Raw genomic sequence first — 24,915 nt, 5'->3', positions numbered from 1 at the left:
ATGGGCAAAGTCTACAGGAGCGACCGCAAGGCCGTGCAGAGGATCAAGGCCAGGGACCTGGTGCCGGGGGACATCGCCGAGGTGGCAGGTGGGGACATGGGGACATGGGGACACTGGGGACACTGGGGGGATTGGAGACACTCAGGGACACTGGGGACATGGGGACAATGGGGACACTGGGGACATTGGGGGTGACAGGGACACCCAGGGGTTAAAGAGACATTGGGGACATTGGGGACATTGGGGACACTGTGGTCACCCAGGGGTTAAGGGGACATTGGGGACGTTGGGGACACTGGGGACACCCAGGGGTTAAAGGGACATTGGGGACATTGGGGACATTGGGATTGTTGGGGACAATGGGGGACATTGGGGACATTGGGATTGTTGGGGACAATGGGGGACATTGGGGACATTGCGGACACTGGGGACATTGGGGGTGACAGGGACATTCAGGGGTTAAAGGCACATTGGGGACACTGGGGACACTGGGGACACTGGGGACATTGGGGTCACCCAGGGGTTAAAGAGGTCAGAAGGACATTGGGGGACATTGGGGACACTCAGAGGTCATTGGTGACATTGGGGGACATTGGGGACAATGGGGACATTGGGGGTGTCAGGGACATTCAGGGGTTAAAGGCACATTGGGGACATTGGGGACATTGTGGGGACCAGGAGCCCTCAGCTCCCAGTAACCCCAGTTTGTCCCAATCCCCTCCCAGTTTGTCCCAGTTTGTCCCAGTTTGTCCCAGTCCCTCCCAGTCCCTCCCAGTCCATCCCAGTCCCTCCCAGTCCATCCCAGTCCCTCCCAGTCCCTCCCAGTCCCTCCCAGTCCATCCCAGTTCATTCCCAGTCCCTCCCAGTCCGTCCCAGTCCCTCCCAGTAAAGCCCCGCTCTGTTCCCAGTTGGGGACAAGGTCCCGGCCGACATCCGGATCATCTCCATCAAATCCACCACGCTGCGCGTCGACCAGTCCATCCTCACTGGTTTGTACTGGTTTGTACTGGTTTGGGGCCGGGAGGGGGCTGGGAGGGACTGGGAGGGACTGGGATGGAACTGGGATGAACTGGGAGGGACTGGGAGGGACTGGGAGGGGATTAAAGGGTTAAAAATGGTGAGAAATTGGGGGTTTTTTTTATACTGGTCCATACTGGTTTATACTGGTTCAGACCAGTCCAAACTGGTTTATACTGGTCCATACTGGGATCTCAGTGGGGGTGGTCGCTGTGTCCCAGATTGGTCCATACTGGTTTGTACTGGTTTATAGTGATTTATACTGGTTTGTACTGGTCCATACCGGTTTAAACTGGTTCATACTGGTCCGTACTGGTTTAAACCGATCCAAACTGGTTCGTACTGGTTCATACTGGGATCTCAGTGGGAGTGGTCGCTGTGTCCCAGTTTGGTTCGCACTGGTTTATACTGGTCCGTACTGGTTTATACTGGTTTGTACTGGTCCGTACCGGTTTAAACCGATCCAAACTGGTCCGTGCTGGTTCATACTGGTTCATACTGGTCCGTACTGGTCCGTACTGGTTCACACTGGTCCGTGCTGGCGCAGGGGAGTCGGTGTCGGTGATCAAGCACACGGAGCCGGTGCCCGACCCCCGCGCCGTCAACCAGGACAAGAAGAACATGCTCTTCTCGGTGAGTGACGTCATCGGCGCGCGACGCCCGCGACGTCATCGGGGCGGGGACGGGACACGGCGGCGACGTCATCGGGGCGGGACGGGGCGAAGCGGCGACGTCATCGGGGCGGGACGGGGCGAAGCGGCCGAATTTGGGGCTTTGAAAATTAAACAAAAAAAAACAAAAACAAGAACAAAAAAAAAAAAAAAACAACCTCGGTTTTGGGGGTAAAATCTCTCATTTTTGGGGCTGGGGGGGAGTGTAAAAGAAATTCGGAAATTTTGGGGTCCAAAATCTCGATTTGGAGTCCAAAAATCCCCAAATTTTGGAGTCAAAAAATGTCATTTTTGGGTCCAAAACCAGTCGAGTTTCGAGGTTAAAAATGTCATTTTTGGGTCCAAAACCCCCTCAAATTTTGGGGTCCAAAAATGTCTTTTTGGAGTCCAAAAATCCCCAGATTTTGGACTCCAAAATCTCATTTTTGGGTCCAAAACCAGTCAAGTTCTGAGGTTAAAAATCCCAGTTTTGAGTCCAAAGAAAGCCAAATTTTGGGATCAACACCCCGAAATTTTAGTCTAAAACGCCCCAAATTTTGAGTCCAAACCCTTCAGTTTTGTGTCCAAAACCCCCTCAAATCTTGGGGTCCAAAATCTCGTTTTGGAGTCGAAAAAGCCCAAATTTTGGAGTCAAAAATGTCATTTGTGGGTCCAAAACCAATCAAGTTCTGAGGTCAAAAATGTCAATTTTGAGTCCAAAAAACCCAAATTTTAGGATCAAACCCCCGAAATTTTTGTCTAAAACGCCCCAAATTTTGAGTCCAAACCCTTCATTTTTGGGTCCAGAACCAGTTGAGTTTCAAAGTCAAAAATGTCATTTTTGAGTCCAAAAAACCCAAATTTTGGGATCAAAGCCCCGAAATTTTAGTCTAAAATGCCCCAAATTTTGAATCCAAACCCTTCAGTTTTGAGTCCAAAACCCCTGCAAATTTTGGGGTCCAAAATGTCAATTTTGAGTCCAAAAAACCCCAAATTTTGGGTGCAAACCCCTCGTTTTTGGTGCCCCCCTATGCCCAGGGCGCGACCATCGGGGCGGGCGAGGCCGTGGGCATCGTGGTGGCCACGGGGGTGAACACGGAGATGGGCAAAGAGCCCTCGGTTTTGGGGCCAAAAACCCCGAATCTGGGGTCCGAACCCATCATTTTTTGGGTCCAAAAATCCCCTCATTTTGGAGTCAAAAATGTCAATTTTGAGTCCAAAAATCCCCAAATTTGGGAGTCAAAAATGTCATTTTTGGGTCGAAAACCACTTGATTTTCAGGGTCAAAATTGTCATTTTTGGGTCCAAAACCAATCAAGTTCTAAGGTCAAAAATGTCATTTTTGAGTCCAAAAAAGCCAAATTTTGGGATCAACACCCTGAAATTTTAGTCTAAAATGGGCCATATTTTGGTCTAAAAAAACCCCAAATTTTGAGTCCAAACCCTTTGTTTTTGGGTCAAAAATGTCATTTTGGAGTCCAAAAATCCCCAAATTTTGGGGTCCAAAATCTCATTTTGGAGTCCAAAACCACTCGATTTTTGGGGTCAAAAATGTCAATTTTGGGTCCAAAAACCCCAAATTTTGGGATCGAGCCTCTGAAATTTTAGTCTAAAACGCCCCAAATTTTGGTCTAAAAAAACCCCAAATTTTGAGTTCAAACCCTTCATTTTTGGGTCCAAAACCAATCAATTTTCAAGGTCAAAAATGTCAATTTTGGGTCCAAAACCCCTCAAATCTTGGGGTCCAAAATCTCATTTTGGAGCCCAAAAATCCCCAAATTTTGGAGTCAAAAATGTCAATTTTGAGTCCAAAAAACCCCGAATTTTGGGTGCAAACCCCTCGTTTTTGGTGCCCCCCTATGCCCAGGGCGCGACCATCGGGGCGGGCGAGGCCGTGGGCATCGTGGTGGCCACGGGGGTGAACACGGAGATGGGCAAAGAGCCCTCGGTTTTGGGGCCAAAAACCCCAAATTGGACCCCAAATTTTGAGTCCAAACCCTTCATTTTTGGGTCCAAAACCCCCTCAAATTTTGGGGTCCAAAATCTCATTTTGGAGTCAAAAAATCCCCGAATTTTGGAGTCAAAAATATCAATTTTGAGTCCAAAACAAATCAATTTTTGGAGTCAAAAATGTCAATTTTGAGTCCAAAACCCCAAATTTTGGGCTCCAAAAATGTCATTTTGGAGTCAAAAAATCCCCAGATTTTGGAGTCCAAAATGTCATTTTTGGGTCCAAAACCCCCTCAAATTTTGGGGTCCAAAATCTCATTTTGGAGTCCAAAAACCCCAAATTTTGGAGTCAAAAATGTCATTTTGGAGTCCAACACCCCCAATTTTTTGGGATCAAAACCCTGAAATTTTTGTCTAAAACGCCCCAAATTTTGGGTGCAAACCCCTCGTTTTCGGTCAATCCCCATCCTGCCCAGGGCACGAACATCGGGGCGGGCAAGGCCGTGGGCATCGTGGTGGCCACGGGGGTGAACACGGAGATGGGCAAAGAGCCCTCGGTTTTGGGGCCAAAAACCCCAAATATTGGGTCCAAACCCTTCATTTTTGGGTCCAAAAATCCCTTAATATTGGAGTAAAAAATGTCAATTTTGAGTCCAAAAATCCTCAAATTTGGGAGTCAAAAATGTCTTTTTTGGGTCCAAAACCAGTCGAGTTTCGAGCTCAAAATTGTCATTTTTGAGTCCAAAAAACCCAAATTTTGGGTGTAAACCGCTCATATTTGGGTCCAAAACCAGTCAAGTTCCAAGGTCAAAATTGTCATTTTTGGGTCCAAAAAATCCAAATTTTGGGTGCAAACCCCTCGTTTTCGGTCAATCCCCGTCCTGCCCAGGGCACGAACATCGGGGCGGGCAAGGCCGTGGGCATCGTGGTGGCCACGGGGGTGAACACGGAGATCGGGAAGATCCGGGACGAGATGGCGGCCACCGAGCAGGACAAGACGCCGCTGCAGCAGAAGCTGGACGAGTTCGGGGAGCAGCTCTCCAAGGTCATCTCGCTCATCTGCGTCGCCGTCTGGGCCATCAACATCGGCCACTTCAACGACCCCGTGCACGGCGGCTCCTGGATCCGCGGCGCCATCTACTACTTCAAGATCGCCGTCGCCCTGGCCGTGGCCGCCATCCCCGAAGGTCCGCGCGGGGCTCTGGGGGACGGTCGGGGTCACTGGTGGGGTTTGGGAGGTCACTTGTGGTCATTTATGGGGTTTTGGAGAAGGTTCATGGTCATTTGTGGGGTTCTGGGGGACGGTCGGGGTCACTTGTGGGGGTGTGGGAGGTCACTTGTGGGGTTTTGGAGAAGGTTCATGGTCATTTGTGGGGTCTTGGAGGTCACTTGTGGTCATTTATGGGGTTTTGGGGAAGGTTCATGGTAACTTGTGGGGTCTTGGAGGTCATTTGTGGGGTCTTGGAGAAGGTTCGTGGTCACTTGTGGGGTTTTGGGGAACATTCGAGGTCATTTATGGGGTTTTGGAGGTCATTCGTGGTCATTTGTGGGGTCTGGGAGGTCACTTGTGGTCATTTATGGGGTTTTGGAGAAGGTTCATGGTCATTTGTGGGGTCTGGGAGAAGGTTTGTGGTCATTTGTGGTCGTTTATGGGGTCTTGGAGGTCATTTGTGGGGTTCTGGAGAAGGTTCATGGTCATTTGTGGTCATTTGTGGGGTTCTGGGGGACGTTTGGGGTCACTTGTGGGGTCTGGGAGAATGTTCGGGGTCATTTGTGGGGTCTGGGAGAAGGTTTGTGGTCATTTGTGGTCGTTTATGGGGTCTTGGAGGTCACTTGTGGGGTTCTGGAGAAGGTTCGTGGTCATTTGTGGTCATTTATGGGGTCTTGGAGGTCATTCATGGGGTTCTGGAGAACGTTCAGGGTCACTTGTGGGGTCTGGGAGAACGTTCGGGGTCATTTGTGCGGTCTGGGAGGTCACTTGTGGGGTTTTGGAGAAGGTTCGTGGTCATTTGTGGGGTCTTGGAGGTCACTTGTGGTCATTTATGGGGTTTTGGAGAAGGTTCATGGTCATTTGTGGGGTTCTGGGAGAACGTTCGGGGTCATTTGTGGGGTCTTGGAGGTCACCTGTGGGGTTCTGGAGAAGGTTCGTGGTCATTTGTGGTCACTTGTGGGGTTCTGGAAAACGTTCGTGGTCATTCGTGGTCATCTGTGGGGTTCTGGAGAAGGTTCGTGGTCATTTGTGGTCATTTGTGGGGTCTTGGAGGTCACTTGTGGGGTTCTGGAGAACATTCATGGTCATTTGTGGTCACTTATGGGGTTCTGGAGAACATTCATGGTCATTTGTGGTCATTTGTGGGGTTCTGGGGGACGTTCGGGGTCACTTGTGGGGTTTTGGAGGTCGTTCGTGGTCATTTGTGGGGTCTGGGAGGTCACTTGTGGGGTTCTGGAGAAGGTTCATGGTCATTTGTGGTCACTTGTGGGGTTCTGGAGAAGGTTCGTGGTCATTTGTGGTCACTTATGGGGTTCTGGAGAAGGTTCGAGGTCATTTATGGGGTTTTGGAGAAGGTTCGCGGTCACTTGTGGGGTCTGGGAGAACATTCGAGGTCACTTATGGTGTTCTGGAGAACATTCGAGGTCATTCGTGGTCATTTGTGGGGTCTTGGAGGTCATTTGTGGTCATTTATGGGGTTCTGGAGAACATTCGAGGTCACTTGTGGGGTTTTGGAGAAGGTTCATGGTCATTTGTGGGGTCTTGGAGAAGGTTCATGGTCATTTGTGGGGTCTTGAAGGTCATTTGTGGTCCTTTATGGAGTTTTGGAGAAGGTTCATGGTCATTTGTGGGGTTCTGGAGAACGTTCGTGGTCACTTATGGACCATTCGTGGTCACTTATGGTGTTCTGGAGAAGGTTCGAGGTGGTTTATGGGATTTTGGAGGAGGTTTGTGGTGATTTGTGGGGTTTTGCAGAAGATTTGAGGTCATTTATGAGGTTTTGGAGAAGGTTCTTGATCGTTTATAGAGGTCTGGAGAAGGTTCTTGGTCATCTATGGACCATTCATGGTCGTTCGTGGGATCTTGGAGATAATTCGAGGTCATTTGTGGGGTCTTGGAGAAGGTTTGAGGTGATTTATGGGGTTCTGGAGAAGGTTCCTGGTCATTCATGGACCATTCGTGGTCACTTGTGGACCATTTGTGGTCATTTATGGGGTTTTGGCGACCACCCGTCGTCATTGATGGACCATTTGTGGTCACTGATGGAGTTCTGGAGCTCCTGGTGGCCCTGGAGATGACCTGGAGATGTCCCCTCAGGTCTCCCCGCGGTCATCACCACCTGCCTGGCGCTGGGGACGCGCCGCATGGCCAAGAAGAACGCGATTGTCCGCAGCCTGCCCTCGGTGGAGACCCTGGGCTGCACCTCGGTCATCTGCTCCGACAAGACGGGGACGCTGACCACCAACCAGATGTCCGTGTGCAAGGTGGGGCCTCGGGACAGCCGGCATCTCCGCCGCGCTCCTCTGGAGAACCCAAAAGTTCTCCTGGAGAACCCAAAATTCCTCCAGGAACTTCAAAATGTCCATGGAGAACCCGAAATTCCTCCAGGAGAACCCAAAATTTCTTCTGGAGAACCCAAAAATTTCATGGAAACCTCAAAAGTTCTCCTGGAGAACCTCAAAAATTCCTCCAGGAACTTCAAAGTGTCCGTGGAGAACCCAAAAGTTCTTCTGGAGAACCCAAAAATTCCATGGAAACCTCAAAAGTTCTCCTGGAGAACCCAAAAATTCCTCCAGGAACCCCAAAATTTCTTCTGTAGAACCTCAAAAATTTCATGAAAACCTCAGAAGTTCTCCTGGAGAACCCAAAAATTCCATGGAAACCTCAAAAGTTCTTCTGAAGAACCTCAAAAATTCCTCCAGGAACTTCAAAATGTCCATGGAGAACCCAAAATTCTTCTCAGGAACCCCAAAATTTCTCCAGGAGAACCCAAAATTTCCATGGAAACCTCAGAAGTTCTCCTGGAGAACCCAAAAATTTCTTTGGAGGAATCCAAAAATTCTTCTCAGGAACCCCAAAATTCCTCCAGGAGAACCCAAAATTTCTTCTGAAGAACCTCAAAATTTCCATGAAAACTTCAAAATTTCTCCTGAAGAACCCAAAACCCTCAAAATTTCTCCAGGAGAACCCAAAAATTCCTCCAGGAACCTCAAAAATTTCTCCTGGAGAACCCAAAATTCTTCTCAGGAACCCCAAAACTTCTCCTGGAGAACCCAAAATTCCTCCAAGAACCTCAAAACTCCTCCAGGAGAACCCAAAATTCCTCTCAGGAACCCCAAAACTCCTCCTGGAGAACCCAAAATTCTTCTCAGGAACCCCAAAACTCCTCCTGGAGAACCCAAAATTCCTCCAAGAACCTCAAAACTCCTCCAGGAGAACCCAAAATTCCTCTCAGGAACCCCAAAACTCCTCCAGGAGAACCCAAAATTCCTGGAGGAACCCCCGAGGAGCCCCCCCGGGTGTCCGCATTTGTCCCCGTTTGTCCCCAGATGTTCATCATGGACAAGGTGGAGGGCGACGTCTGCTCCCTGAACGAGTTCTCCATCACCGGCTCCACCTACGCGCCCGAGGGGGAAGTGTGAGTGCCCGGGGGGCACCTGGGGGTCCCCAGTGTCCCCTCGGTGTCCCCATGGCCACCTGGGCCCCGATGTTCTCCATAACGTTGGTGTCCTTCAATGTTCTCCTGTCCCTCAATGTCCCCAGTGTCCCCTCGGTGTCCCCATGGCCACCTTGACCATGTCCACCGATGTTCTCCATGGCCATGATGTTCCTCAATGTTCTCCTTGGTCCTGATGTCCCCTGATGTCCCCATGACCCCAATGACCTCAATGTCCCCTCTGGAGTCCCCATGTCCAGCTTGACCCCGATGTTCTCCATGGCCATGATGTTCCTCAACGTTCTCCTGTCCCTCAATGTCCTCCTTGACCCCGATGTTCTTGGCTTTGATGTCCCTCAATGTCCTCCTGTCCCTCAATGTCCCCTCTGGTGTCACCATGTCCACCTTGACCCCGATGTTCTCCGTGACCTAGATGTCCCTCAACGTTCTCCTGTCCCTCAACGTTCTCCTTGGTCCTGATGTCCCCCAATGTCCCCAATGTCCATGATGTCCATCTTGACCCCGATGTTCTCCTTGGCCTTGGTGTTCCTCAACGTTCTCCTGTCCCTCAATGTTCTCCTACCCCTCAATGTCCCCAATGTCCATGATGTCCACCTGGACCCCCCTGGTGTCCCCATGTCCACCTTGACCCCAATGTTCTCCATGGCCTTGATGTCCTTCAACGTTCTCCTGCTCCTCAATGTTCTCCTGTCCCTCAATGTCCCCAGTGTCCCCTCGGTGTCCCCATGTCCTCCTTGACCCCGATGTTCTCCTTGGCCATGATGTTCCTCAATGTCCTCCTGCCCCTCAACGTTCTCCTGTCCCTCAATGTCCTCCTTGACCCCGATGTCCCCCAATGTCCCCAGTGACCTCGATGTCCTCCTTGACCCCGATGTTCTCCATGGCCTTGATGTCCCTCAACGTTCTCCTGCCCCTCAATGTCCCCAATATCCCCAATGACCTCAATGTCCTCCTTGACCCCGATGTTCTCCATGGCCATGATGTTCCTCAGTGTCCTCCTGCCCCTCAACGTTCTCCTGTCCCTCAATGTCCTCCTTGACCCCGATGTCCCCGATGTCCCCTGGTGTCCCCTGGTGTCTCTGATGTCCCCCCTGATGTCCCCTCTGGTGTCCCCAGGCTCAAGCAGGACCGTCCGGTCAAGGCTGGTCAGTTCGATGGCCTGGTGGAGTTGGCCACCATCTGCGCGCTCTGCAACGACTCCTCGCTGGACTACAACGAGGTGACCACCACGGCCACCACCACGGCCACCACCACGGCCACCACGGCCACCACCACGTGTGTGTGTCCTCTGCTGGGACACCTGTGACACCCGGCCCACCTGGGTCCCACCTGGGTCATCTCCTGTCCCACCTGGGTCCCACCTGGGTCCCACCCATCCCACCTGGGTCATTTCCTGTCACCTGTCCCCACCTGGGTCATCTCCTGGTGTCCCCAACCCACCTGTCCCACCTGGGTCCCACCTGGGTCACCTCCTGTCACCTCCTGGTGTCTCCAATCCACCTGGGTCCCACCAGTGTCACCTGTCCCACCTGGGTCACCTCCTGTCATCTCCTGGTGTCCTCAACCCCTGGTGACACCCATGGACCCACCTGTCCCACCTGGGTCATCTCCTGATGTCCCCATTGTCCCCTCAGGCCAAGGGTGTCTATGAGAAGGTGGGCGAGGCCACCAGGACCCCATGGTCCCCATGGTCCCCATTGTCCCCATGGTCCCCACTGTCCTCTCCTGGTGTCCCCATGGTCCCCATTGTCCTCTCCTGGTGTCCCCATGGTCCCCATTGTCCCCATGGTCCTCTCCTGGTGTCCCCATTGTCCCCATTGTCCCCATGGTCCCCATGGTCCCCATGGTCCCCATGGTCCTCTCCTGGTGTCCCCATTGTCCCCATTGTCCCCATGGTCCTCTCCTGGTGTCCCCATTGTCCCCATGGTCCCCATTGTCCCCACTGTCCCCTCAGGCCAAGGGTGTCTATGAGAAGGTGGGCGAGGCCCCATTGTCCCCATGGTCCCCATTGTCCTCTCCTGGTGTCCCCATGGTCCCCATTGTCCCCATGGTCCCCACTGTCCCCATTGTCCTCTCCTGGTGTCCCCATGGTCCCCATTGTCCCCATGGTCCCCATGGTCCCCATTGTCCCCACTGTCCCCATGGTCCTCTCCTGGTGTCCCCATTGTCCCCATTGTCCTCTCCTGGTGTCCCCTCAGGCCAAGGGTGTCTATGAGAAGGTGGGCGAGGCCACCGAGACGGCGCTGACGTGCCTGGTGGAGAAGATGAACGTGTTCAACACGGACGTGAGGAGCCTGAGCAAGGTGGAGAGAGCCAACGCCTGCAACGCCGTGAGTGACACCGGGGACACCGGGGACACCTGGGGAACCTCCGCAGACCTCGGTCCCACCACCCCAGACCTTCCCGAACCTCGGTCCCACCTGAGGAACCTTCTCCAACCTCCATCCCACCACCCCAAACCTGGGTTCCATCATCCCCAAACCTTCTCCAACCTTCTCAGACCTTGGTCCCATCACCCCAAACCTTCTCCAGACATGGTTCCACCACCCCAGACCTTCTCCAACCTTCTCCAACCTTGGTCCTACCTGAGGAACCTTCTCAGACCTTGGTCCCACCTGAGGAACCTTCTCCAACCTCCATCCCACCACCCCAAACCTTGGTCCCATCATCCCCAAACCTTCTCCAGCCATGGTTCCACCACCCCAAACCTTCTCAAACCTTCTCCAAACCTTGGTCCCATCACCCCATAACTACGTCCCACCACCCCAAACCTTCTCCAACCTCAGTCCCACCACCTGGGTTGCCACCTGTCCCACCTGTCCCACCTGAGGAACCTTCTCAGACCTCGGTCCCATCACCCCAAACCTTCTCCAACCTGGGTCCCACCACCTGGGCCACACCTGGGCCACCTGAGGAACCTTCTCCAAACCTTGGTTCCATCACCCCATGACCACATCCCACCACCCCAAACCTCCTCCAACCTTCTCCAAACCTGGGTTCCACCACCCCAAACCTTCTCCAAACCTGGGTTCCACCACCCCAAACCTTCTCCAGCCTTGGTCCCACCACCCCAAACCTTCTCCAGCCTCCTCCCGCCCTTGGTCCCTGGTCCCCCCCCGTGGTCACCGGGTGTCCCCGTGTCCAGGTGATCAAGCAGCTGATGAAGAAGGAGTTCACGCTGGAGTTCTCCAGGGACAGGAAGTCCATGTCGGTCTTCTGCTCCCCGGCCAAGGCCTCGCGCGCCGCCGTGGGCAACAAGATGTTCGTCAAGGTGGGTCCCACCAGCCCAGCACCACGGCCCACCACCAGAGACCTCAAACCTTCTCCAAACCTTGGTCCCACCACCAGAGACCTTCTCCAAACCTTGGTCCCACCACCAGAGACCTCAAACCTTCTCCAAACCTTGGTCCCACCACCAGAGACCTTCTCCAAACCTTGGTCCCACCACCCCAAACCTTTTCCAACCTTCTCCAACCTTGGTCCCACCACCTCAAACCTGGATCCCACCACCCCAAACCTTCTCAAACCTTCTCCAAACCTTCTCCAAACCTTGGTCCCACCACCTGAAACCTTCTCCAACCCTCTCCAAACCTTCTCCAAACCTTCTCCAACCTTGGTCCCACCACCTCATGACCACCCCAAACCTTCTGAAACCTTCTCCAAACCTTCTCCAACCTGGTTCCCACCACCCCAAACCTTCTCCAAACCTTCTCCAAACCTTCTCCAACCTTGGTCCCACCACCCCAAACCTTCTCCAAACCTTCTCCAAACCTTCTCCAACCTGGTTCCCACCGCCCCGTCCCACCTCCAGGGTGCCCCCGAGGGCGTCATCGACCGCTGCAACTACGTCCGCGTGGGGACCACCAGGGTTCCTCTGACGCCGGCGGTGAAGGAGAAGATCCAGGCCGTGATCAAGGAGTGGGGCACGGGCAGGGACACCCTGCGCTGCCTGGCCCTGGCCACCCGCGACACCCCCCCCAAGAAGGAGGAGATGGCCCTCGAGGACTCCTCCAAGTTCGCCGAGTACGAGGTCGGTGCTCCCAAGGGGTCTCCTGGGTGCTGGGACCTCGGTTTGGGGTGGTGGGACCTTGGTTTGGGTGGTGGGACCTCATTATGGGTGGTGGGACCTTGGTTTGGGTGGTGGGACCTCATTATGGGTGGTGGGACCTTGGTTTGGGTGGTGGGACCTCATTATGGAGGATGGGACCTGATTATGGGTGGTGGGACCTGATTATGGGTGGTGGGACCTTGGTCTGGGTGGTGGGACCTCATTATGGGTGGTGGGACCTTGGTTTTGGTGGTGGGACCTCATTATGGAGGATGGGACCTTGGTTTTGGTGGTGGGACCTGATTATGGGTGGTGGGACCTTGGTCTGGGTGGTGGGACCTCATTATGGGTGGTCGGACCTTGGTTTGGGGTGGTGGGACCTTGGTTTGGGTGGTGGGACCTCATTATGGGTGGTGGGACCTCATTGTGGGTGGTGGGACCTTGGTTTGGGTGGTGGGACCTCATTATGGGTGGTGGGACCTCATTATGGGTGGTGGGACCTTGGTTTGGGGTGGTGGGACCTCATTATGGATGGTGGGACCTTGGTTTTGGTGCTGGGACCTCGGTTTGGGGTGGTGGGACCTCATTATGGGTGGTGGGACCTCATTGTGGATGGTGGGACCTCGGTTTGGGTGGTGGGACCTCGGTTTGGGGGCTTTGGGACCTTGGAGAGGGGTTCCTGCTCTCAAAACTCCATTTTTGGAGGTTCCTGGTCCACCACCACCTCCAAAACTCCATTTTTTTGGGTTCCTGGTCCTCCAAACTCCATTTCTGGTGGTTCCTGGTCCACCACAACCTCAAAAATTCCATGTTCGGAGTTTCCTTCTTCTCCACGACCTCCAAACCCCCATTTCTGATGGTCCTTTCTCCACCACCACCTCCAAACCCCCATTTCTGATGGTTCCTTCTTCACCATCACCTCCAAACCCCCATTTCTGATGGTTTCTGGTCCTTGGTGATCTCCAACACTTTCTTTTCTCGGGTTCCTGGTCCACCACCACCCCCAAACCCCCATTTTTGGAGTTTCCTTCTTCTCCATGACCTCCAAACCCCCATTTCTGATGGTTCCTTCTTCTCCATGACCTCCAAACCCCACCTTTGGATCTCCCTGCTCCTCCAAACCCCCATTTCTGATGGTCCTTTCTCCACCTCCACCACCTCCACCACCTTCACTCCTCTCTGGACCTCCACCACGGCCAGACCGACCTGACCTTCGTGGGCTGCGTGGGGATGCTGGACCCGCCCCGCAAGGAGGTCATGGGCTCCATCCGGCTGTGCCGCGACGCCGGCATCCGCGTCATCATGATCACCGGGGACAACAAGGGCACGGCCATCGCCATCTGCCGCCGCATCGGCATCTTCTCCGAGGACGAGGAGGTCACCGGCCGCGCCTACACCGGCCGCGAGTTCGACGACCTGCCGCTGTCCGAGCAGCGCGAGGCGTGCCGGCGCGCCTGCTGCTTCGCCCGCGTCGAGCCCACCCACAAGTCCAAGATCGTGGAGTTCCTGCAGTCCTTCGACGAGATCACCGCCATGGTGAGGAGGGGCGCGTGGTCACGGAGGCCCACCATGGGGCTGGAGGGGGTTTGAGGGGGTTTGGAGGTGGTTATGGAGGCCCACCATGGGGGTTTGAGAAGGTTGGGATGCGGTTGTGGAGGTCTGCCAGGGGTTTGAGATCGGAAGTTCTTGATGGACGTGGCTATGGAGGTCTACCATGGGTTTGAGAAGGTTGGGATGCGGTTATGGAGGTCCACCATGGATCTGAGTGGGTTTGGATGTGGTTATGGAGGTCCACCATGGGGTTTGAGAAGGTTGGGATGCGGTTGTGGAGGTCTGCCAGGGGTTTGAGATGAGAAGTTCTTGATGGACGTGGTTATGGAGGTCTACCATGGGTTTGAGAAGGTTTGGATGTGGTTATGGAGGTCCACCATGGGGTTTGAGAAGGTTTGGAGGTGGTTATGGAGGTCCATCATGGATTTATGGGGATTTATTATTGAATGTTCTTGATGGACGTGGTTATGGAGGTCCACCATGGGTTTCAGTGGGTTTGATGGGGGTTTGAGGGGGTTTGAGGGGGTTTGGAGGTGGTTAAGGAGGTCTGCCATGGGTTTGAGATCAGAAGTTCTTGATGGACGTGGTCACGGAGGCCCACCATGGGGCTGGAGGGGGTTTGAGGGGGTTTGGAGGTGGTTATGGAGGCCCACCATGGGGCTGGAGGGGGTTGGGATGCGGTTGTGGAGGTCTGCCAGGGGTTTGAGATCGGAAGTTCTTGATGGACGTGGCTATGGAGGTCTACCATGGGTTTGAGAAGGTTGGGATGCGGTTATGGAGGTCCACCATGGATCTGAGTGGGTTTGGATGTGGTTATGGAGGTCCACCATGGGGTTTGAGAAGGTTGGGATGCGGTTGTGGAGGTCTGCCAGAGGTTTGAGAACGGAAGTTCTTGATGGACGTGGTTATGGAGGTCTACCATGGGTTTGAGGGGGTTTGGAGATGGTTATGGAGGTCTACCATGGGTTTCTGGGGGTTTGGAGGGTCGAGCCCACCCACAAGTCCAAGATCGTGGAGTTCCTGCAGTCCTTCAACGTCTGACATAGTTACGGAGTCCCACCACCAACTTTTGATATAGTCACGGATTCCCACCAACTTCTGACGTAGTTATGGAGTCCCACCAACTTTTGCTGTGGTTCTGAGGTTCCAACACCAACTTCTGACGTAGTTATGGAGTCCCACCAACTTTTGCTGTGGTTCTGAGGTTCCAACACCAACTTCTGACGTAGTTATGGAGTCCCACCACCCACCCAACCCCACCTTCGATGCTCCTGGCCTTCCCAACGTTCCCTTTTTGGGGGTTTTCCGCCACCAACCCCGCCACCTCCTCCCCCTGTCCCCAGACCGGCGACGGCGTCAACGACGCGCCGGCGCTGAAGAAGGCCGAGATCGGCATCGCCATGGGCTCGGGCACGGCCGTGGCCAAGACGGCCTCGGAGATGGTCCTGGCCGACGACAACTTCTCCACCATCGTGGCGGCGGTGGAGGAGGGCAGGGCCATCTACAACAACATGAAGCAGTTCATCCGCTACCTCATCTCCTCCAACGTGGGCGAGGTCGTCTGGTGAGCGCCCAGTCCGCACCAGTTCGCACCAGTTCGGACCAGTTTGGACCGGTTTGGAGCAGAGCTTGGAGATGCTGGAGGCTCTGAGGGGTTTTGAGCCCAGTTTGGACCAGTTTGGATCAGTTGTGCCCCGCTCCCGTCCCAGTTTGTGCTGGTCCATCCCAGTCCCCTCCCAGTCCATCCCAGTTTGTCCCAGTCCCCTCCCAGTCCATCCCAGTTTGTCCTGGTCCATCCTGGTCCGTCCTGGTCCATCCCAGTCCATCCCAGTTAATCCCAGTTTGTGCTGGTCCATCCCAGTTCCATCCCAGTCCATCCCAGTCCATCCCAGTTCCATCCCAGTCCCCTCCCAGTCCATCCCAGTCCCTCCCAGTCCATCCCAGTCCATCCCAGTCCCTCCCAGTCCATCCCAGTTTGTCCCAGTCCCCTCCCAGTCCATCCCAGTCCGTCCCAGTTAATCCCAGTTTGTGCTGGTCCATCCCAGTTCCATCCCAGTTCCGTCCCAGTTTGTCCCAGTTATTCCCAGTTAATCCCAGTCCATCCCAATCCTCTCCCAGTTCCATCCCAGTTTGTCCCAGTTTGTCCCAGTCCCCCATTAACCCTTCCCAGTCCCCTTCCAGTTGATCCCAGTCCAATCCCAGCCCCTCCCAGTATAAACCAGTCCATTCCAGTCCCATCTTAACTCCTCCCAGTCCCTCCCAGTTTGCTCCAATCCCATCCCAGTCCATCCCAGTTTGACCCAGTCCCTCCCAGTCCCCCCCAGTCCATCCCAGTCCCCGTTAACCCCTCCCAGTCCCCTCCCAGTCCCTCCCAGTACAAACCAGTCCCCATTAACCCCTCCCAGTTTGACCCAGTCCCCGTTAACCCCTCCCAGTACAAACCAGTCCCCGTTAACCCCTCCCAGTCCCATCCCAGTCCATCCCAGTACAAACCAGTCCCGTTAACCCCTCCCAGTCCCATCCCAGTCCATCCCAGTACAAACCAGTCCCCATTAACCCCTCCCAGTCCCATCCCAGTCCATCCCAGTACAAACCAGTCCCGTTAACCCCTCCCAGTCCCCATTTAACCCCTCCCAGTCCCCGTTAACCCCTCCCAGTACAAACCAGTCCCGTTAACCCCTCCCAGTACAAACCAGTCCCCATTAACCCCTCCCAGTACAAACCAGTCCCGTTAACCCCTCCCAGTACAAACCAGTCCCCGTTAACCCCTCCCAGTACAAACCAGTCCCATTAACCCCTCCCAGTCCATCCCAGTCCCTCCCAGTACAAACCAGTCCCCGTTAACCCCTCCCAGTACAAACCAGTCCCGTTAACCCCTCCCAGTATCTTCCTGACGGCGGCGCTGGGGCTGCCCGAGGCGCTGATCCCGGTCCAGCTGCTCTGGGTCAATCTGGTCACCGATGGCCTCCCGGCCACCGCGCTGGGCTTCAACCCCCCGGACCTGGACATCATGGACAAGCCCCCGCGGAGCCCCAAGGAGCCGCTCATCTCCGGGTGGCTCTTCTTCCGCTACCTGGCCATCGGAGGTGGGTCACACCTGGGGGGGGTCACACCTGGGGGGGGGGTCACACCTGGGGGGTGGGTCACACCTGGGGGCCGGGTGGGGTCAGCAAGGGTTGGTTGAGGGAACTTCAAGAAATGACCTGGAGACACCAAAACACCACCTGGAGACCCCATAAAACCACCTGGGATCCCCAGAAAACAACTCTGGGATCCCCAAAACCACCTGGAAACTCCATCACAGCCACCTTGAGACCCACATGGAGAAGGTTCCTTGAGGAACCACCTGGAAAATCGCCAGAAACCACCTGGAAAACCCCCAAAAAACCACCTGGAAACCCGAAAATACCACTTGGAGACCCCAAAAAAACACCTGGAAATCCATCAAAACCACCTTGGGACTTCCTTGGAGAAGGTTCCTTGAGGAACCACCTGGAAACTCCATAAAAACCATTTGGAGAACCCAAAAAAACCCCACCTTGAGATGCCAAAAAAAAAACCCACCTGGAGACCCCACAAACAACCTGGGAACGCCGTGAAAGCCACCTGGAGACCCCCTTGGAGAAGGTTCCTTGAGGAGCCTGGTGAGGAACACCTTGAGAACCTCATGGGATCACCCTGAGAACCTCACGGAACCACCTGGAAACGCCCAAAAACCACCTGGAGACCCCAAAAAAACCACCTGGAGACCCCAAAAAACCCACCTGGAGACCCCAAAAAAACCACCTGGAGACCCCCAAGGTGGCCCCTCGGAGACCCCCAGGTTGTCCCCAGGTTGTCCCCAACCCCCCCCCCCCGTTTGTCCCCCCCAGGTTACGTCGGTGCCGCCACCGTGGGCGCGGCCGCCTGGTGGTTCCTCTTCGCCGAGGACGGACCCAACGTCAGCTACCACCAGCTGGTGAGTCCCAGGTGTCCCCAGGTGTCCCCAAGATGTCCCCAAGATGTCCCTGAGGTGTCCCCAAGCTCTGGTGACCCCAAGGTGTCGCCAAAATGTCTCAAAGATGTCCCCAAGGTGTCCCCAAGGTGTCCCTGAGATGTCCACGATCTCTGGTGACCCTGGGATGTCCCCAAGGTGTCCCCAAGGTGTCTCTGAGGTGTCCCCGAGGTGTCCCCAAGGTGTCCCTGAGATGTCCCCAAGTTCTGGTGACCCCAGAGTGTCCCCAAAATGTCCCCAAGGTGTCCCCGAGATGTCCCCAAGGTGTCCCCAACCCCTGACCTCCCCCAGCCACAATTCAGGTCCATCATGGAGGTCCCACCACCACCACGAAGGTTCCTCGTGGTGTCCCCCAGCTCCCAAATGTCCCTTCCTGGATGTCCCCGAGGTGGCCCCGAGGTGGCTCCGAGCTGGTGACATCGAGGTGGCCCCGAGGTGACCCCGGTGTCCCCAATGTCCTCTCCAGACCCACTTCATGCAGTGCTCCGAGCACAACGTGGAGTTCGAGGGCCTGGACTGCGACATCTTCGAGTCCCCGGTGCCGATGACGATGGCGCTGTCGGTGCTGGTGACCATCGAGATGTGCAACGCCCTCAACAGGTGAGGGACACCACGGTCACCACGGTCACCTTGGTCACCTTGGTCACCTTGGTCACCTTGGTCACCCCTGTCATTGTCATTGTGGTCATGGTCATCATTGTCATGGTCATGGTTGTGGTCATTGTTATTGTTATGGTCATGGTGGTCACCATCGAGATGTGCAACGCCCTCAACAGGTGAGGGACACCACGGTCACCATGGTCACCACGGTCACCTTGGTCACCTTGGTCATTGTCACCTTGGTCACCTTGGTCATCTTGGTCATCTTGGTCATCTTGGTCACCTTGGTCATTGTCACCTTGGTCACCTTGGTCATCTTGGTCATGGTCATCGTTATTGTCATCGTTGTCGTTGTCATGGTCATCATGGCCATGATGGTGACCATTGAGATGTGCAAAGCCCTCAACAGGTGAGGGACACCACGGTCACCTTGGTCACCTTGGTCATTGTCATTGTCGTGGTCATCATTATTGTCGTCGTTGTCGTTGTCATGGTCATTGTGGTCATTGTGGTCATGCTCATCATGGTCATGGTCATCATGGTCATCGTGGTCATCGTGGTCATCGTGGTCATGGTCATCGTGGTGATGTCCCCATGGTGACCCCAATGTCCCCGATGTCCCCATGACCTCCTGGTCATCCTGATGTCCCCATGGTCACCCCGATGTCCCCAGCCTGTCCAAGAACCCCAGCCCAGATCCCACCATGGGAGAACATCTGGCTGATGGTCCCTGTCCACCCCAATGTCCCTGATGTCCCCAATGTCCCCGATGTCCCCGATGTCCCCATGACCTCCTGGTCACCCCGATGTCCCCATGGTGACCGCGGTGTCCCCGGTGTCCCCAGCCTGTCGGAGAACCAGTCTCTGGCGCGGATGCCGCCGTGGGTGAACATCTGGCTGATGGGCTCCATCTGCCTCTCCATGTCCCTGCACTTCGTCATCCTCTACATCGACCCCCTGCCCGTAAGGGGACACGGGGGGACACGGGGGGTGGCCCTGGGGACAGCAGGCTGGTGGACATTGGGTGGTGGTCAGGGGGTGGTGGTCATCAAGATGGTGGTCATTGGGTGGTGGCCTTGGGGACATCAAGGTGGTGGTCATGGAGCTGGTGGTCATTGGGTTGCTGGTCATGGGGGTGGTGGTCATTGGGTGGTGGTCATCAAGATGGTGGTCATTGGGTGGTGGTCATTGGCTTGGTGGACATTGGTTTGGTGGCCTTGGGGACATCAAGGTGGTGGTCATTGGGTTGGTGGTCATTGGGTTGGTGGTCATTGGGGTGGTGGTCATTGGGGTGGTGGTCATTGGGTGGTGGCCATTGGGTTGGTGGCCTTGGGGACATCAAGGTGGCGGTCATTGGGTGGTGGCCATGGGGTGGTGGCCATTCGGGCGGTGGTCATGGAGCTGGTGGCCATTGGGTGGTGGTCATCAAGATGGTGGTCATTGGTGGTCATTGGGGTGGTGGTCATTGGGGACATTAAGGTGGTGGCCATGAGGACATCAAGGTGGTGGTCATGGAGCTGGTGCTCATTGGGTGGTGGTCATTGGGTTGGTGGCCTTGGGGACATTGAGGTGGTGGTCATTGGGGTGGTGGCCATGGGGTTGATGGTCAGTGGGTGGTGGCCATCAAGCTGGTGGCCTCGGGGACAGCAAGATGGTGGTCATGGAGTTGTGGCCTTGGGGACATTGGGGTGATGGTCATGGGGTGGTGGTCATCAAGATGGTGGTCATTGGGTGGTGGTCATTGGCTTGGTGGACATTGGGTTGGTGGCCTTGGGGACATCAAGGTGGTGGTCATTGGGTGATGGTCATTGGAGTGGTGGCCCTGGAGACATCAAGATGGTGGTCATCAAGCTGGTGGTGATCGAACTAGTGCTCATCAATTTGGTGGCCATGGGGACATCACATTGATGACCACCAACATGGCTGACCTCGAGTGACCACTGGCTTTGATGACCACCACGGGTGGGCTCTGCTGACCACAGGCGGGCTCTGGTGGCCCCGAGGTCTCTCTGGTGGCCCCAAGGTCACTTTGGTGGCCCCGAGGTCTCTCTGGTGGCCCCGAGGTCACTTTGGTGGCCCCAAGGTCACTTTGGTGGCCCCAAGGTCTCTCTGGTGGCCCTGAGGTCTCTTTGGTGGCCCCAAGGTCACTTTGGTGGCCCCAAGGTCTCTCTGGTGGCCCTGAGGTCTCTTTGGTGGCCCCAAAGTCACTTTGGTGGCCCCAAGGTCTCTCTGGTGGCCCCGAGGTCACTTTGGTGGCCCCAAGGTCTCTCTGGTGGCCCCAAGGTCTCCCTGGTGGCCGCGGTGGTGGCCCGAGAGGAGGTCCCAGCCGTGTCCCCCGGTGTCCCCAGATGATCTTCAAGCTGACGCCGCTGTCGCTGACCCATTGGCTGATGGTCATCAAGATCTCCTTCCCGGTCATCCTGCTGGACGAGGCCCTCAAGTTCATCGCCAGGAACTACCTGGAGGGTGAGGAGGTGGCCCCGTCCCACCGCGGCGTCCCCGCGTCCCCTCCCGACCCACGCGGGGTCATCCCCGCCCTTCGTGGTCACCTCCAGGTGTCCAGGTGGCCTTGGTCATCTCCAGCATCTCCTGGGCACCTCCGTGGTCACCTCCCTGTCCCCTTGATCATCTCATGGTGACCTCCGTGGTCACCTCCATGGTCACCTCCAGGTGTCCAGGTGGCCTTGGTCATCTCCAGCATCTCCTGGGCACCTCCGTGGTCACCTCCATGGTCACCTTGTGGTCACTCCATGGTCACTCTGTGTCCCCTTGACCATCTCCTGGTCACCTCCATGGTCACTCCATGGTCACCTCCAGGTGTCCAGGTGGCCTTGGTCATCTCCAACATCTCCTGGTCACCTTCACGGTCACCTCCATGGTCACCTCCTCGTCCCCTTGAGCATCTCCTGGTGACCTCCATGGTCACCTTGTGGTCACCTCCCCATCCCCTTGACCATCTCCAAGTGACCGTGACCATCTCCTGGTCACCTCCATGGTCACCTCCTCGTCCCCTTGACCATCTCATGGTCCCTCCATGGTCACCTTGTGGTCACTCCATGGTCTCTCCATGGTCCATGGTCCCTCCATGGTCACTCTATGTCCCCTTGGCCATCTCGTGGTCACTCTGTGGTCACTCTGTGGTCCCTCCATGGTCACCTCATGGTCACTCGTGGTCACTCCATGGTCCCTCCATGGTCACTCCATGGTCACTCTGTGGTCACTCGTGGTCACTCCATGGTCACTCCATGGTCATTCTGTGTCCCCTCCCTGTCCCCTTGACCATCTCCTGGTCACCTCCATGGTCCCTCCATGGTCACTCCATGGTCCCTCCATGGTCACTCATGGTCACTCCATGGTCCCTCCATGGTCACTCCATGGTCACCTCCATGGTCCCTCCATGGTCACTCCATGGTCACTCCATGGTCCCTCCATGGTCACTCATGGTCACTCATGGTCACTCCATGGTCCCTCCATGGTCACTCATGGTCACTCATGGTCACTCCATGGTCACTCCATGGTCACTCCATGGTCACTCGTGGTCACTCCATTGTCCCTCCATGGTCACTCATGGTCACTCCATGGTCACTCATGGTCACTCATGGTCACTCCATGGTCACTCCATGGTCACTCCATGGTCACTCGTGGTCACTCCATTGTCCCTCCATGGTCACTCATGGTCACTCCATGGTCACTCATGGTCACTCCATGGTCACTCCATGGTCACTCCATGGTCACTCATGGTCACTCCATGGTCACCCCTGTCCATCTCCTGTCCCCCCCATGTCCCCTCTGTGTCCCCTCCCCCCTCTCATCTCCATCTTCTTGTCCCCAGCGTGACCCGGCCCGGGCCCGGCTCCGCCCACAGGTACCAGGGACACCTCGGTGTCACCATTGTCACCTGTGTCATTGTCACCTGTGTCACCTGTGTGTCACCTGTGTCACCAGGGACACCTCGGTGTCACCATTGTCACCTGTGTCATTGTCACCATTGTCACCTGTGTGTCACCTGTGTCACCAGGGACACCTCGGTGTCACCATTGTCACCTGTGTGTGACCATTGTCACCTGTGTCACCTGTGTCACCTCGGTGTCACCATTGTCACCTGTGTCACTGTCATTGTCATTGTCACCTGTGTCACTGTCATTGTCACCTGTGTGTCACCTGTGTCACCTCGGTGTCACCATCGTCACCTGTGTGTGACCATTGTCACCTGTGTCACCTGTGTGTCACCTGTGTCACCTCGGTGTCACCATCGTCACCTGTGTCACCAGGAACGCCTCGGTGTCACCATTGTCACCTGTGTCACTGTCATTGTCATTGTCACCTCGGTGTCACCATTGTCACCTCATTGTCACCTGTGTGTGACCATTGTCACCTGTGTGTCACCTGTGTCACCTCGGTGTCACCATCGTCACCTGTGTCATTGTCACCATTGTCACCTGTGTCACTGTCATTGTCATTGTCACCTCGGTGTCACCATTGTCACCTCATTGTCACCTGTGTGTGACCATTGTCACCTGTGTGTCACCTGTGTCACCTCGGTGTCACCATCGTCACCTGTGTCATTGTCACCATTGTCACCTGTGTCACTGTCATTGTCATTGTCACCTCGGTGTCACCATTGTCACCTCATTGTCATTGTCACCTGTGTGTGACCATTGTCACCTGTGTGTCACCAGGGACACCTCGGTGTCACCATCGTCACCTGTGTCATTGTCACCATTGTCACCTGTGTCACCAGGGACACCTCGGTGTCACCATGGTCACCTCATTGTCACCTGTGTGTGACCATTGTCACCTGTGTCATTGTCACCTGTGTCACCTCGGTGTCACCATCGACACCTGTGTCACCATTGTCATTGCCACCTCATTGTCACCTCATTGTCACCTGTGTGTGACCATTGTCACCGTTGTCACCTGTGTGTCACCATCATCACCATTGTCATCGTCATTGTCACCTCATTGTCACCATCGTCACCTCATTGTCACCTCGGTGTCACCATCATCACCTGTGTCACCATTGTCATTGTCACCTGTGTCACCTGTGTCACCATCGTCACCATTGTTATTGTCACCTCATTGTCACCTCGGTGTCACCATCGTCACCTGGGTCACCATTGTCATTGTCACCTGTGTCACCTGTGTCACCATTGTCACCTGTGTCACCATTGTCATTGTCACCTGTGTCACCTGTGTCACCATCGTCACCATTGTTATTGTCACCTCATTGTCACCTCGGTGTCACCATCGTCACCTGTGTCACGTCATTGTCACCTGTGTGTAACCATTGTCACCTGCGTGTCACCTGTGTCACCTGTGTCACCTCGTTGTCACCATTGGCCCCTCCCCATCGTTGTCCCCTCATTGGCCCCTCCCGATGATGTCACTGTCCCTTCCCTGTGACGTCATTATGGCCATTGTCCCTGTGACGTCACCGTCCCCTCATTGCCACCTCCCTGTGACGTCACCGTCCCTGTGCCATTGTCACCTCCCGGTCACTTCCCTGTGACGTCATCGCCACCTCATCGTCACACCGATGACGTCACTGCCCCCTCATTGTCACCAGCCCGTGACGTCATGGACACGCCCTGTGATGTCACCACCCCCACACTGTGATGTCATTGTCCCCTTCCGATGACGTCATCGTCACAACCCTGTCACCGTCCAATGACGTCATTGACCTCTCCCTGTCACTGTCACCTCCCCCGTGTGACGTCATCACCACTCCTATGACGTCATTGTCACCCTCTGTGATGTCACTGTGGGTCCCCACCCCTCCCACCCCTCCCCCCTCCTCAAACACCCGTGGGGGGAGGGGCGGGAGGGGGCGTGGCCACCCAACCCCTCCCTTCATTATGTCACCCCAATGACGTCACCCAGTGACGTCATCACCCGCTGATGACGCCATCTTTCTCCCCTCCCCCTCCCACAGTGGACGAGCCCGCGCGGAAGCACCGGAAGTGACGATTTTGGGGACTCCGCCCCCAAATCGGGGAGGGGGCGTGGCCAACACCAGCCCCTCCCTCCAACCTCCACCCCTCCCCTTCCCCCTCCCTCCACAAAACCCCCCCAAAATTCAGGGAGGGGGCGTGGCCAAAATTAGACCCTCCCACATCCTCAAAATTGGCCCCTCCCCGACCCCCAAAACCCCCAAAAATTCAGGGAAGGGGCGTGGCCAAATTCGGCCCCTCCCCCATTCTCAGGATTCACCATATTTAGGGAGGGGGTGTGGCCAATCTTGGCCCCTCCCCCAGCCCAAGCTCCACCCCCGGGGGGTTTTGGGGTCGCCCCCTGCAGTGGGGCCCCCCCCAACCCCCTCCATTTGGAAAAGGGGTGTGGCCAACATTGGCCCCTCCCCCCTCATTTCCCTTCCCCCACCCCCCAATTTTTGGGATTTTGGGGTGGCCGCGCCCCCACATTTCAGGGAGTGGGCGTGTC

General features: G+C 55.5%; 1 protein-coding gene across 1 annotated transcript; it reads left to right on the top strand.

Annotated features, from left to right (window-relative positions):
• On the top strand, nt 1–24,736 carry ATP2A1 (ATPase sarcoplasmic/endoplasmic reticulum Ca2+ transporting 1). Its single transcript, XM_066571404.1, has 18 exons — nt 1–88; nt 909–989; nt 1,565–1,650; nt 4,507–4,804; nt 6,925–7,091; nt 8,157–8,245; nt 9,401–9,503; nt 10,483–10,614; nt 11,430–11,555; nt 12,096–12,314; nt 13,533–13,868; nt 15,227–15,447; nt 16,767–16,969; nt 17,756–17,841; nt 18,344–18,477; nt 19,323–19,440; nt 20,826–20,943; nt 24,410–24,736. Exons 1-18 carry the CDS (start codon nt 1–3, stop codon nt 24,439–24,441), a joined length of 2,637 nt encoding a protein of 878 aa, XP_066427501.1. The 3' UTR covers nt 24,442–24,736.
• Nucleotides 24,737–24,915: the final 179 nt, after the last annotated feature.

The sequence above is a fragment of the Molothrus aeneus genome, unplaced genomic scaffold (genome assembly GCF_037042795.1).
Source record: "Molothrus aeneus isolate 106 unplaced genomic scaffold, BPBGC_Maene_1.0 scaffold_476, whole genome shotgun sequence".
Classification (NCBI taxonomy): domain Eukaryota; kingdom Metazoa; phylum Chordata; class Aves; order Passeriformes; family Icteridae; genus Molothrus; species Molothrus aeneus.
This window is presented reverse-complemented; position numbering and strand designations above follow the sequence as displayed.

Excerpts from the sequence above, each read along its gene's own strand:
- ATP2A1 (XM_066571404.1), top strand. The coding sequence starts at position 1 with ATGGGCAAAGTCTACAGGAGCGACCGCAAGGCCGTGCAGAGGATCAAG. Across the intron at positions 11,556-12,095 it reads GCAACAAGATGTTCGTCAAG|GGTGCCCCCGAGGGCGTCAT; the intron begins GTGGGTCCCACC and ends TCCCACCTCCAG. Across the intron at positions 20,944-24,409 it reads CGCCAGGAACTACCTGGAGG|TGGACGAGCCCGCGCGGAAG; the intron begins GTGAGGAGGTGG and ends CCCCTCCCACAG.